General features: G+C 39.4%; 1 protein-coding gene across 1 annotated transcript; it reads right to left on the reverse strand.

The window, feature by feature from the left end:
- Window positions 1-5,830: 5,830 nt before the first annotated feature.
- On the reverse strand, window positions 5,831-12,712 carry LOC103538446 (vitamin D 25-hydroxylase). The gene is made up of 5 exons (XM_030451537.1): window positions 12,482-12,712; window positions 9,440-9,581; window positions 8,530-9,162; window positions 7,603-7,932; window positions 5,831-6,473 (listed from the first exon to the last, which is right to left on the reverse strand). The coding sequence occupies exons 1-5, from the start codon at window positions 12,710-12,712 to the stop codon at window positions 6,298-6,300; spliced, it is 1,512 nt and encodes a 503-aa protein (XP_030307397.1). The 3' UTR covers window positions 5,831-6,297.
- Window positions 12,713-14,181: the final 1,469 nt, after the last annotated feature.

A 14,181-nucleotide genomic window follows, 5' to 3' on the forward strand; every position in this document is an offset into this window, starting at 1 on the left:
CTAAAAGCTTTTTTATTTATTGACTATTTAACTGGTAATGCATCTCCCACCAGAAACAGTCTTTTTATTTGTTGAGGGAGAGATCTAGAATTCTTTTGAAAAAAATGACAAGGTTTGAAGCTCAGCCGGAGTTAAGATTCTATCTGGTTGTCAGCTTATGAATAAATGGAAATGCAGTGGCCAAAATGTTTTTTAAAATATGATTGTCTAAAGTCAATTTGCTTAAAGCTTATTATATTTTAAATATTTTCCAAATTACATGGTCCCTTCTAGATGTTGAGACAGTGCGTATTTAAGACAGTGGGAAGCTGGATGCTTTTAATGATGATGTAATTCATATACTTACAAAAAGCATTAATTTAAGCAAAGGGGGATGCTTAGATAAATTTTAACCCTTAACACTGTTTCATTGCAATCAACAATGGATTATTCTTATAGTTTCCTTCCAAACAGATAATCATGACATTCATTATGACACCAAGCAATTGAATATTCTATGGACTATATCTACAATTTGTCATGAAGTACATGTGATATTAAGGTATGTTATATTTCCCTCTATACTGAGACATTACAGACTGTACATTATTTGAGAGAGAAATAGTATGTCTTTCTACAGTGAAAAATACTTTGGAACAAGATCTGAAGGTGCCTTGAAGGGGCTTTTAAAATCAACTTTTATGTCCCCAAAAGAGGGCAATTAAATTAATTTCCTAACCTATATAGCCACAAGAAGGGTGATAAATACCGTTTTTCCTGGAAAAACTAGGTGCTTAAAATTCTGCTGTGGTTCATGTTCACTGGTATTGTTATTTTTCCTGAGCTTAGTGTGCAAGTTGAAGAGAACCAAAAAGGCATTTGTACTCCTTAAACAGGGACATGTGTGGAGAAAGGGAACTTAATTACTCAAAAATAACTGGAATTTTTAAAGATAGTTTATAGCAATTCTACTAATTTTCATTCCTTATTGGTATGAAACCCTACCAAGATCACCTGTATTAGTGAAGGACTTGAACAACAGATGAGCCATGCTTTATTAGCTCATTTCAGTGAGGGGCAGACAGCATGTGCCCTGTTGTCTAGATGATAGTGATGGGACTTATGTGGTTAAGCATCCTAACAAATTTACTGTAATGTAAAAAGTTCATCTTTTTAATATGTAATATTTTTTCATGCTTCTGATAAATCATAGTTTCTTTTAAGAGTTTTAGTAAGAGCATAGAAAACTAAGTCAGCACTTGAGGAAAATAAGAAAATAAATAATAAGTTTATCCTGTTTTCTGGTACATTACTAGAGGCTGGTATATAGCACATGTAAAATTTTAGGCAGCCAGCCATCTGCTGCAGTAATAGTAAACTATTGGATTAGATTGCACATTCCTGATATGCTCCATTATTTTAATGGCTTTAATCTATTTGGAATGTTACTTATTCAGAAGAATGTAACAAACGTAATGTCTCCTGAAGTCTGGCAGTCTTCCTAAGAAATAACCACTGTGAGTGTGGGTTCTGCCTAACTTTAATCACATGGACAATGAGGTAGCTGACAGTCTTCAAAAATATCAAAAAGAGTAATCTAGAAATGGAAGAATCTGCTGATACTCAAATTGTATTGTATTAAAGGACATAATAAAGCATAATTTTTCCAGAACAGAAGTTAAATTTGATCTTGAATTAGACAGTAGGTTTGAATTACAAGGCCTGATGCTAAAAACCACCTCAGACACCAGGCTGCTATGAAAATGCCTCTCTGTGCATTCACAGACCAACTTACACTGTGAATTTACCTTTCAAATTTTGAATAGTCCAATGTACTTGGCTGTGTTATCTTTTGTTTTTGTCATATCACCTATCTCACCCAAAGATAAATTCTGATCTGGCATCTTCACCTCTATGATTTTTTCCCCCTTTCAATCCTGAATACCTATATTTCCTCACTCAGTGCAATGTTGCAGAACTTACATCATCTTATTTTCATCCCCTCTTCAAACTGGTGTAATTCACTTGAATAGCTAGCAGTGATTTGGAGTTCAGAGAGAATGTTAATTTTTATAAAGTGATGGTTGAGGGAATACTGTAAACTTGTGTAGTTCATTTCTGCTGAAGGCAGTGTGAATTGCAACCAGGGAAGAGGAGTGAGGTCTGAGAACTGATTTTAAAATTTCAGTAGCAATTCAGTAATAACTGTCCTCACTGCTGGTTAGCTGGTTCTTCATCTACAGCTGTTCCAAGTATTCACCTCTTTCCTGATTTAAACATATTTGACCTAGACTTCTATTTATATTCTTGTCTAGTTGCTGAAGAGTTCTTTTATCAACTTTTGGTTTTCTGTGTGGATAACTGTAGAATGCAATCAAGTCACTGAATCATGTGTTCACTAAATCAAGCAAATGAAATGTCTTGAGTGTGTCCCGAGCCAGCATGTTCTACAGTGTTTCTGTGGTGAATATTCTGGAGACATGCTTGAGCCTCCAACTTGACAAAAAACTTCTAACAGTGCCAGTGTGTCACCCAGTCTGAAACAATAAATCATTCCAAAATGGAAGTGTATTAGCTTGGATATGGTGCTGCCCTGATCAGATACTATTTGGTCAGCTCATAAATCAGTACCAGTCCAGCATATATAACATCAATGTACTCTTATAAATTTTTGCAGCTTTATAGGAACATTACCAATTTTTTAAAATAGTATGTCAGTTACAGACAACAGAACAGGACACAGTATTTATGGAATGCTTGTGCTTGCACCAAGTACAAATTAGCTTCTATATCCTCATTGAGTATTCTATCAACACAAGGTATTTTGGCTGCATAGTTAAAGTTCATGTTTAAAGAACAGCCCACTATGAATGCTAAGTTCTTTTAGAATTACAGCTTTTCAATATAGATTCCTCTTGCCCTGTGCCTGTTTTCTGTGTTGTTGGCTCACAGACATCTGAATTTATATTTGGGCACATCCAAAAAGGCCAGAGGCCAGATGGAAAGACCTTCCTTCTATTGGTATAAGATCTATCCCACAGGAGGTCAAAACCATACTCTGTGCAACGAATAGATTGCAGTGTGAGTGTATGAACTGAATGTAAACCAACTGAATTATTTTCAGGATTACAGTTTTATAACTTTCTGCAACATAACTATAAAATAGTGAGCTTATATTGGAAATTATACTTAAGGAGGGATCATGAACAAAAAATGCAGCAAGATCCATGACTTCAGCTCAGGTTCTGGCTGAGTCTAGTTATGGGCAAGAAACACTTGGAGAGCAAGGGTGAATGCCACTAAGTGGAGCCTATGCTAAACTCCTACAGCGCAAAGACTCTGTGCATCAGCTCACCCTGTGCTGTATTGTAACACGAGGTATCAACACTGCCTGCACTGCAAATGGAGAACGATTCTCCCTCTTGGACTACCTCTAAGTAGCCTTTGCAAGAAAACCTGGTGTTCAGGGTAGGTTAATGCAGAGAAACTGCATTAGTGTGATGGCCATTGTACAGCAGACACCAATTCTCTTCCCTTGCAGTCCAATCTGTGTAGTTCTGCAGAGCCTCTACATCTCTAAACTAAACCCAAAATCTCACCTTGGACACCACTAGGATGGGGCTTTGAGTGACCTGGTCTAGTGGGAGGTGTCCCTGTCCATACAGGGGGCTTGGAACTAGATGACCTTTAAGGTCCCTTCCAACCCAGACCATTCTATGATTCTAGGAATCTTACCTCAACACATTACTTAATGGCTCTTTTTCATCCTTGAATTCTACAAGAAAAATATACTGGTTAATATATCAACCTTTAATCCCAAAACCAAAGTTAAATAACAGCCAGTTATGCTAGATATTTCAGCTGTAGAGAACTCTTCCCAGGAAATTTTAAACATCTGGCTAGATATTAATATTCATTACTAAGCAGTCTTAGTACAGTGGAAAAAACCCAGAGGACTGGAAAAAACCTCTTATGATGTCACTATTTCATATTATTAAATTGGATCATTAGGATAACTCTAAGTCATGGAAAATAATTAAAAAGTTAATACAGAATGAGACATGTAAAATATAATTAATACATATATAGATTTATAGAAAAGATAGTCTGTCAAATGTATTTGCTTGGTTAAATGAGGCCATAAATTGGCAGATAATGGTAAAGGTATGGATTGATATTCTGAGTCTTTTAGAAGGAGTTTTGATTTAGAAACCAGAATGACATATAATCAATATGGTTCTCATTAAATGGATTAGACTAGCCAGGAGTTAGATCACAAAGTATCTCAGCAAAAGGGAGTTGTCATGCTGCATTTTGAGCACAGACCCTGCAAGAACTGGCTTTTGATTGTTTTATCTCTTCTTCCACTTCAGTTAGGATTTTAGCCAAAGGATGTGCTAGATGTTCTTACAACCCAGAAGGCAAGCCTTGATACTGACAAAACTTTGTCTGATCTGAGCATGGGGTGGGTATGGGAAGAATTACCATAAGTTCAGAATTATAGCACTGAATGCTTCTGTTCAGAATTGCTTCATACTGAGGGCACTTAAAATTGGTAGATTCGAGAATATTTACTTAAGGATTCCAGAACCACCCAACCCCTACTTATGCAGATATCCATAAAAGCCTCAGTCTTGATTCATAAACCAGTAGCTCAGGAGTGGCTTATTCACAGCTTTCGTGGTGTGCCCAGTGCACAGAAATCAGGCTTATCTCCTTACTCTCCTTTTTGAATCTTAAATCCTCTCTACAGAAATGCAGTTACTCAACAGGAGGTGTCAAGTGTCCTCCCTCTTCAGAGCACCAGGAGCTGGAGCTCTCTGTGTGACATATGGCTTTGACTACGCTCAGACAAAGTAATTTAATCTGGACCTACTGCATCAGGAGGCACTCAGTAGGCTACTGTATAAGTGGACAGGTATTGGCTCCATTTGATCTTTCATATTTGCTATTTCAAAAGAAAGGAAGTATTTTCGCTCAGTATAAGCTGAAAACATTAGGTCAGCAGAAAACCAGCAATTTCTGCCTTTGAACTTTCCTGCAGCTCCAAGTTAAAGCATAAGCTGTATAAAGAGCAAGGTCTAATATTCAGTTGTCTTTAAATAGCCACTTGCTCAGTGTGTGGGGTTTTTTTTTATTCAGTTGTCCTTAGATAGCCACTTGCTCAGTGTGTGGGTTTTTTTTTCTGAACCTTGTTCTGAGGCACCACTTCTCCCACCACTACTCACCACTTCTCCCACCACTACTCACCACTTCTATGTTCATTCTCCATGGACTGAACATAACTATAGAGAGTTAGGCTGTCCTGGGGGGCCTGCACACATAAATCTTTATCTACCAATAACTATAAAGCAATAACTGTCAAGAATAAAAAATGAAGCTGGCAGAAGTCAAGAATAGCTGTTATGCCTTGTGCTTAAAATCCATTTAAAATCTGTATTCTATGAATCTCCCCACCCTATTCCACTCCCCCTTCCAAAAAAGGTCTCTTCTCTGGTCAGACTCAGCTTATTTGCTTGACTTGTAGTATAGTTGCATGTGACTCTGGTAACACAAATGCTGTTTTTTCCAGACTTAATCATTACATTATGCTGCGTGTTTGGAGGCAGTGGAGGACGTGTGTCTGGAAACACAATGAACCAGCAAAAGAGATTGCTGTAATTCTCAGGAATATCACCATAACTGAACACTTTGCCTGTGTTACTAAATGAGAAGGAAGCCACAAAATGATCTTAAAAGTGAATTCACACAGTTACCTGATTCACTAGAAAATTATGACCAACTGGGAAAAGAGGGCAAGGAGAAGGAAGGCTTAATGAAAATGCTAAGATAGACAATTTGTTTGTAAAGGAAAAAAATACTTTATTCTGAGTTACACAATTAAAAAAAATTAGCTATATAAATTTAATGGAGAATTATAAAGAACAGCATAGCTGGAATAATGAATCAGAGTGTAAACATTTTGACCAATATTTTCCCTGCTTATAAAAATATCCTCTCAAAGTAAAATGCCTGGCTAAGTAATTAAACATTCAAAAGCTCAATCAGACGTTAGATCCAAAACTGACTTCTGGAGTGAAAACATCAACTTTAAACACAGGATGTGTTTCATGTTCTCAGTAGGAGATACGGGGTTTTTTTTTGTGGAAACTAAATAAAAGGAATCTATTTACTTGTTCACAAATAGCCACAATTTTCTGGAAGTCCTTTAAATTTTTGTTCTTCTGACATGAGCACATTTAGAAATAGAAGGCAAAGTGGATCCTCATCTGCAGCTTGGGAGTTTAGTGCTCCACCTGACAACCTAATCCCTTCCATTTACCGTCGTTCTGCACAGATGAGGTATGGCTGTGGCTGTAAGGTCATCCCTAATCTTGGTTTGAGATCTGGAATCACCCCGTGAGGATAACAGAGGTGAAATCGTTGTAGTAATGAAGTGAAAAACAGAAACATTTCCATTCGAGCTAGTTGTTCTCCAAGACAATGTCTTCTCCCTGGATTGAAAAGATGTTTTGAAAAGATTTAAAATATGTTTAATTAACATTTCACTCTTATAACGAGAAAAAAATGCTCATTTCTGTTTTCTAAAAGGTGCTGTATGAACTTGTATGAAATCAGCAAGAAACAGATTTGAGAGAATTTGTTCCTCTTACTACATAAGTGTCATTGTAAATAATTCTGTTGAACTTATTTAGATGAACTTTTAGCTACTTTATATTGTCTTGAAGTGCCAGTCCAGACAGAAAATGTTTTTTATAAAATGATACTGTGATCTTCAGCCTTTGTCCCATACTATTTTCTCATTTACATCTACTGCCAGTCATTACTTCCTGGGAATTATTATAACTTGATAAGTAGACAGGTACGAAACAAATCTGGATAATGCCTTTAAATATTGGTTCTCACTCCTCCTATGATTAGTTACAGGGTGTATATGGGACTGTGGAAGACAGATGAATGGATAACAGTATCTGGCCCTGGTAAGGGTCAAACAGGCAAAAAGAAGTGTAACAGAATAGGCAATGAAGAACTATGGAGCCTTTATTGGCTGTTTCTCTATGGACTGCAGATATAGCCCTGGCAGGCTTACACAGAACACCTAATTTTTAGGTTGATAATCATATGTAAGTAAATTTTTCACTCTTACAGGCATCAAAAGACAAATCCATAATGACCCAGGACTGCCAGAATATTTCCTCAGGAATAAATGCAGTGCTACATGCTGACCCCTAAGGTAGTTCTGAGTAAAATCTGCAGTTTCTGATGCTGATCTAAGTGCTGAAATTTGAAAGCTGGCTGTGTAATGACTTTAGCAGCAAATGACTATTAATTGTGAAATGAATAACACATGTACTGCAGTGGTATAAAATGTATAGACTCCTCAGATAAAAAGATATAGTGCTGTCTTTTTTGTTAATTACACATAATAATGAGCTCATCTATATAAAAGGTATTATGCTAAATGTGTTATGTCCAGACGGCCTTCTATTGAATATCTTTAAAATAGATGTTTCATCAGAATTGTGGGTATATCATTCTGTCCATTTGAGATTTATTACCATCACTTATATATTATACATATCTAGATTTATGAAAAGGAACAGTGGAAGGAATCACTCTTACCTAGTGAAAAAGGAATAAATGCATCTTTCTTGACAAACTGCCCATTGCTGTCCAAAAATCTCTCAGGAAAAAACACTTCTGGATTGCTCCAGTATTTTTCATCAAAATGAACAGAGTAGAGATTTGTAATGACTGTGGTGCCTTCAGGAACAGAGTAACCACGCACAACTGTATCTTTGGAAGTTGCATGAAAAATACCTAATGGAACTATATTGCAGAATCTTAGAACCTCATGCAGAACAGCCTCAGTGTATGGCATTTTGCATTTCTCTTCTAAGGCAGGCATTTTATTTGGGCCGATGATTAAATCAATTTCTTTTTGAACTTGCCCTGTTAGGGGAAGAGAAATGAAAGCTGCTGTTTATTGTGTACCATCCTTAATTTTTTAATTTAAGCTAAAAAAATTAATTTATCTAAACCCACATGCTTTTAAAATGATAGTGAAACATGAAATATCTTGTACGAAATATAGTGGCTTGTAAGCTTTTAAATTAATACTCTATATTCTTTCCCCTGCTACCAGGAAAGAATATATACCAGTAATCTTAATTCCAAAAGTAATTCAGTAAAATTGTGTTTTATTTAATTTTTTTATTAGCTACACCTGCCAAGCAGTATTACACATCACAATACTAAACTTAAATATACTCAAAATACATTCTTAAAAATATTAAAGCTTCATTAAAATGTATTCACAAAATAATATGCTAAAATTATATCATAGTTGTCTTTTGATATCCTCTTCATCTGCATATAAAATAAGCTTTTCACATTTGACCATAGTATATTTGATAAATGATACAGTAGGATAATATATACAAATCCTCCTTTTTGGCTATGACTATGGATCACTGCATCACTTTGGAAAAGCATTTTCAATTTGCTATAGGAAAAGGTATCAGCTGCTCAAAATGTTCAAGCTCTTACCTTGAATGTTTGGATAAAGAGCCATGAATAGCACTGCCCATCTTAAAACATTTGTTGTGGTTTCTGTCCCAGCTATGATGAGTTCTCCAACAGAGAAAATTAGGTTTTCTCTTGAATATGTAGATTCTGGATCATTTTCATTGCAATCCATCTCATCTAAATATGCATCTACAAAATGTCGAGGCGACTGAGGCTTCCTATTTTCAGAGACACGTTCAATGAGCTCATGAAGAAAGTCATAGACTTCAGCTGCATTTTTGAACAGCTGCTTGTGTTTCCCAAATGGCAAGATACCAAGCCAAGGAAAAGCATTATATAAAAATACAGAAGCACTAGCAGCTAATTCAATATTTTCACTAAAAATCTCAATCATGTGCTGAAACTCAGTGTCTTCGTATGTAAAACGTTCTCCAAAAATAATCAAATTAGTAATGTTTGAAACAGCATTTGTTATCAAGTGCTTAAGATCAAATGGTCTGCCTTTGTATGAATCAATGGCATCAAGAAAAAACATAGATTCTTCTGAAATTTTGTGTTCAAAGGACCTTTGGCCATATCCAAAAATTCGAAAGGAATTTACAGCTAATTTTCGATGTTCTGTCCATCCTCTGCCATATTTACTGTTCAGTAAGCCTGAAAAAATATTTTGACACGGTATTTTATGCAGCACTTTCTTTTACCCATAAGATAGAATATTTAACAAGACAAAAAACAAGTCACAATATTGTACAAATCTTGCTGTGGAACATAGTCCAAGAGTGACAATCCTTTTCAAATAAGATATTTAAAGAAGCATCATGTATTTTATGAAAGGAGATGAAGAGGAAGAGAAAATGCCTAAAGCAAATGTTTGGGGGACGACAAACCCATCTATTGGACAAAAATATATACAAAAGACTTTAGCACTTACCTCCCATGTTTGTTAGCTTCTTAAATAAAGGAAGAGATGGTCTATCTGCAAAAATTTCACTTTGATGAACAAGGCATTCTTTTACTGCATCATAGCCATTCAGTACAATAGCAGATATACCTCCAAGATCAAGGCTGAAGATCTTTGGGGGGGAGAGAATCAAAAATTGTAAAATGCTATCACAACCAAACCTTAAGTAATCAAAACAAGTACAAACAGGTAATGACAAAGTGAAAACACACTAAATACCAATGCAAAATACAGACTTCAATAAACTTCAGTAGGGCATACAGGTAACCAGAGGTAATAAAACTGTGGCATGACACAGTAGAGCCTGCTGTGAGCTAAAATGCTCTGTCAGAAGATAAACTGGGCCATACTACATTCTCTGCTTTGCTGTGCACCTCAGGTGACCAGCTCTCCAAAGGAAGGCCTGGGGATACTTTCATATAATAATTTTTAAAATGTGAACTTGGTACCAAATGCATATTTTTCAGAAAAAGTGTATTGTCCCTTAACATTAGTAGATATTACTACTTATAAGCATATAAGTAGATATTATTAGATAAAAGGTATGATTTTTATATAAGAACTAGAAATACAGTACTACTTTCCTCATTTGCTGGGATTTTCCACAGGAGGGAGTAAAGTTTTACTACCAGATCTGCTCTTCCTCCCTGCCTTACTAAATGTAAATCCCAATAACTTCAGTTGGGTAAGGGCACTACGACTGAACCTTCAAGACCATGTTATTAAGCCTTCCAGCAGTGATGGCTGACATGGAGGTGGTGGATGTGAGTTGTGAAAGCAACCAAACTGCACCCCTATCTATCTCTGAAACTGGACACCAGCTTACTTTGCACAGGCTCCCAAAGAGTGATCAGATGATAGAAGTGATAGCCATGAGTAGAACCAACTAATAGTAGCATAGGCCAGCTGGAAATGTGCCATTTCCTGTTTCTCTTTGTTTTGTGAAACAAAACTAAAATCTTAGAACCTAAGTTTCAAAAAGTAAAACCACGGCTGAAGATCAAAACACTTTATTTCTTTCCATACTTTTTCTTAACGTCACAAATTTCTACTTTTAGCTACAAAAATCTCTAGTTTTTCCTTCATCCCAGAGTGTTGACCTCCAAATTATGGAATAATACATCTAATTACAACAGGGTGCTCAGGAAGTGGTTGAGTCACCATCCCTGAAGATACTTTAAAGATGTGGGGGGGTGCTTAGGGCCATGGTTTAGTGGTGGAGTGACTTAATTTGGACACAATGATCTCAAGGGTCTTTTCCAACCTAAATGATTCCATGACAATTTTGTTTTAGTAAACAATATTTTCACTGCTATAATGGCTCTTCTTTTTCATGTGACAACAAAACTCTCCTGATGTATCTCTGCAAACCATTTTTGAGTTTTATATGCTCTGGTCGTAGCCTATTTATCCTTTTTCTTATGTCATACATAATTTTGAAACAAATTTCCTTTCATTGTGTTTTTTCAGAGCCTCCTAAATCCTGATCTGCTTTCTTCAAGTTCCCTCAAATGCCACAGGAAGGACAGCAAAGGACTAGAACTACATGCAGCATTCCTAGCAAGTAGAAAGCTTATTTTGTATTGCTTCCTATTTCTTGTGGGTTTTGACATCTCTGGCCAACTTCAAGTTGAGCCTTGAGAGGAGGCTGTAGCATGAGATGGGGTTGGGATCTTCTCACTATTTACTCACAATAGGACAAGAGGAAATGGCTTCAAGTTATGCCAGGGCAGGTTTAGGATGGATGTTAGTAAAAAAATTGTTACAGAAAGGGTTATTAAACACTGGAGTGGGCTTCCCAGGTAGGTGGTTGAATCAGCATCCCTGAATGTGTTTAAAAATCACATGGATACAGTGCTTAAGGACAGGGATTAGCAGTGGGCTGGTAGAACTAGATTACGAGAGTTAGATTAAAGGTTGGCCTGGATGCTTTCACAGGTCATTTCCAACATGAATGATCCTATGACATGATTTTCCAGACAAATCATTGTCTGCTGACACAAAGTGCAGTCCTCCACAGTATTCTATGGGTAATACTGTTGAGCAAAATATCACAGGTGTTAAGAGTCTTTTGGGGACATACATGCACACGGAATGGCTGGCCAGGATGTACATGCTGACTGGGCAGCTGCTACCAAAACCTTTGTGTGTTTTATGTATGTGTACATGTACACACCTACAAATGCTTACACCTGCCTGCCTTTCCCTGCTAGATCTGTTTCATTTTTATGAAGCTTGTAAAAATAGATCCATTGCTTGAAACTAGTCAATGAAAAGAAACACCTGATCTATAGAAAAGTATGGAAAAAAATGAAGTGTATGTGTGTGTGTATATATATATATGTATTCCATTCCTCCATAGTTATGGTAGCTGGTGGTACTTTGAAGCAATGTATTTTCGGTGTAAATGCTGCATTATCTAAGGGCCTGTCTGACGCCAATTTGAGTATTGTGCCAAAGAAAGAAAAGCAAAGCAAACGCCAGACGGGCAGCTCCTCCCCGTCGCCCCCGCCCTGGGGAGGGAGCTCCGGTAATCAGGGCGTCGAGAATCTGGTCCGTCTCCGTTCCCACGAGAAGGGCTGTGACCGGAGCACCAGTTTTGCCAAAAACTCTTCAGCACTGGAGCCTTGAGCTTCGGATTCCGCTACCGATCGGGTCCTGGGCCCTTCCCTCTGATCCCGTTAGCCGGGGGGGGGGGGGGGGGGATAGAGGAGCTCCGTCCTCGATGCCGCTGCATCCTCCTCAGGGCAGCCACTCGTTTCCCGACAGGGGAGGCCACCTACCGCCGCTCCGGGCCGAGTCCGGGCGGCTCTCCCGGTCGGACGCACCGCGCTGCCGGTGCGAGTCCGGACTCCTCGGCAGCCCCGGGAACGCCGGTGCAGGGAGAGCCCTCCCGGCTGCCTTTTTCCGGGGCTCTGCCAGCGGCAGCGCTGCTTGCCCCGCCCCAACCCGCCCCGCTCCCGTTCCGGGGAGGCCCCGAAGAGGCGGCAGAGGCCCCCGGAGCGGCGGTACCTGCCCGTGGATCTGGCTCTGCCGCCGCATGTAGACGTGCGGGTGCTCCGCGCCCAAAGCGTGGATGTTGCCGATGAGGGGCAGCCCCGCGGGGCCGGGCGGGAAACCAGGCGGCCGCCGCTGCTTCAGGAGCTGCCGCACCACCAGCGCCAGCAGCAGCAGCAGCAGCAATAGCAGGAAGAGGCAGGCACCGCTCCCCGCCACCGCACCCCGACCCGCCGCCGGTCCCATCGCCCCACGCCGCCGCCACGCCGCTTCCTCCTGACCCGGCCCCACCCCGACCCTCGTGGGCCCGCGGCGGTTCCGCCCCTGCGCGTCAGGCTGGGGCGGGGCGGGAGGTCGGTGACGGACCGAGGGGGGGGATGGCGGCGGGCGGTAATCGAGGCGTTCCGGGTCAGTCTCTGGGCTGTACCGCGCTCACGGGGTGCCCCGCTCGGGCAGGGAGATGAGGAGCGTTGGGAATGGGCGCTGGAAACGGCTGCGTCCTGCAGGAGTGTAGGAAAGGGGTCTCGGTTCCTACGCGATTTGTGGGTTTCTTGCTTTCTGGGGGGGGCTTTGGGGGCTTTATTTTTTGGGGTGTGTGTGTGTTTTGGTCTTGATAAAGTGAACAGCGAAGCCGGAGAACGGGCCTGGCGTCCCAGAGAGAAATGTCCCCGGTTCTTGGCTACAAGAACTTGGTATAAGGGCTGCTGTGACTCAGCGGGACGATGTCTCGGGAAGGAGGGCTGGAACTGCTGAAGGGACCATTATCATTTACTGCAGAGCTAAGAAATCAACTCCGCTATGCAGTGCGACGCCAGGCTGAAGTACTTCATCAACATACTCAGCTTTGGGGAGGTTTTGTTTGGTTGCTTTTTGGTTTTTGTTTTTGTAATTTCTAAGTAATTAGCTCAACAACAGTTCTACTATCACAAAAGTACTCACTGAAGCATCCTAAACCCAGATTTGGTGTCCATTAATAATGAAACACTTTGGTGTGGGAATCTGTATCGGTGTTCTGGTTCTCCAGAAAGTCTTTTTTCTTTTCTCTTCTTTTCTTTTCTTTTCTTTTCTTTTCTTTTCTTTTCTTTTCTTTTCTTTTCTTTTCTTTTCTTTTCTTTTCTTTTCTTTTCTTTTCTTTTCTTTTCTTTTCTTTTTCTTTTCTTTCTTTCCTTCCTTTCCTTTCCTTTCCTTTCCTTTCCTTTCCTTTCCTTTCCTTTCCTTTCCTTTCCTTTCCTTTCCCTTCCCTTCCCTTTCTTTCCTTTCCTTTCCTTTCCTTTCCTTTCCTTTCCTTTCCTTTCCTTTCCTTTCCTTTCCTTTTCTTTTCTCTGGCCAAATTCAAACCAAACTGCAAGATGGATGTGTAAAATATCAGCATGCTGTCCAGAACAGTACTCACTCACCATTCTAGATTTTACCAGCACCGAGTGCAAGGATTATCTCTCAGGCCTTTGAACACAATACTCGTGATAATATAGAGCTTTCTTTTACAAGAGCAAGATGTTGTTAATTCTAGCTCATCTTAAATAATTTTCTGCACAACAGATTGAAGTGTAAGATCAGCAAGATGCTTTCACAGGAGCTCAAAAATGCTCATTTTCCTTTCTCCTGCATGACTTGCAGAGTTTCCTTAGGTGGCAGTGTTTTCTGGCCGTTCGTAGAGACAGGATCTTGGATCAGATAGGCACCCAGAACAACAGAACACACATAAGTAACTGACA

The sequence above is a fragment of the Calypte anna genome, chromosome 5 (genome assembly GCF_003957555.1).
Source record: "Calypte anna isolate BGI_N300 chromosome 5, bCalAnn1_v1.p, whole genome shotgun sequence".
NCBI classification, from domain to species: Eukaryota; Metazoa; Chordata; class Aves; order Apodiformes; family Trochilidae; genus Calypte; species Calypte anna.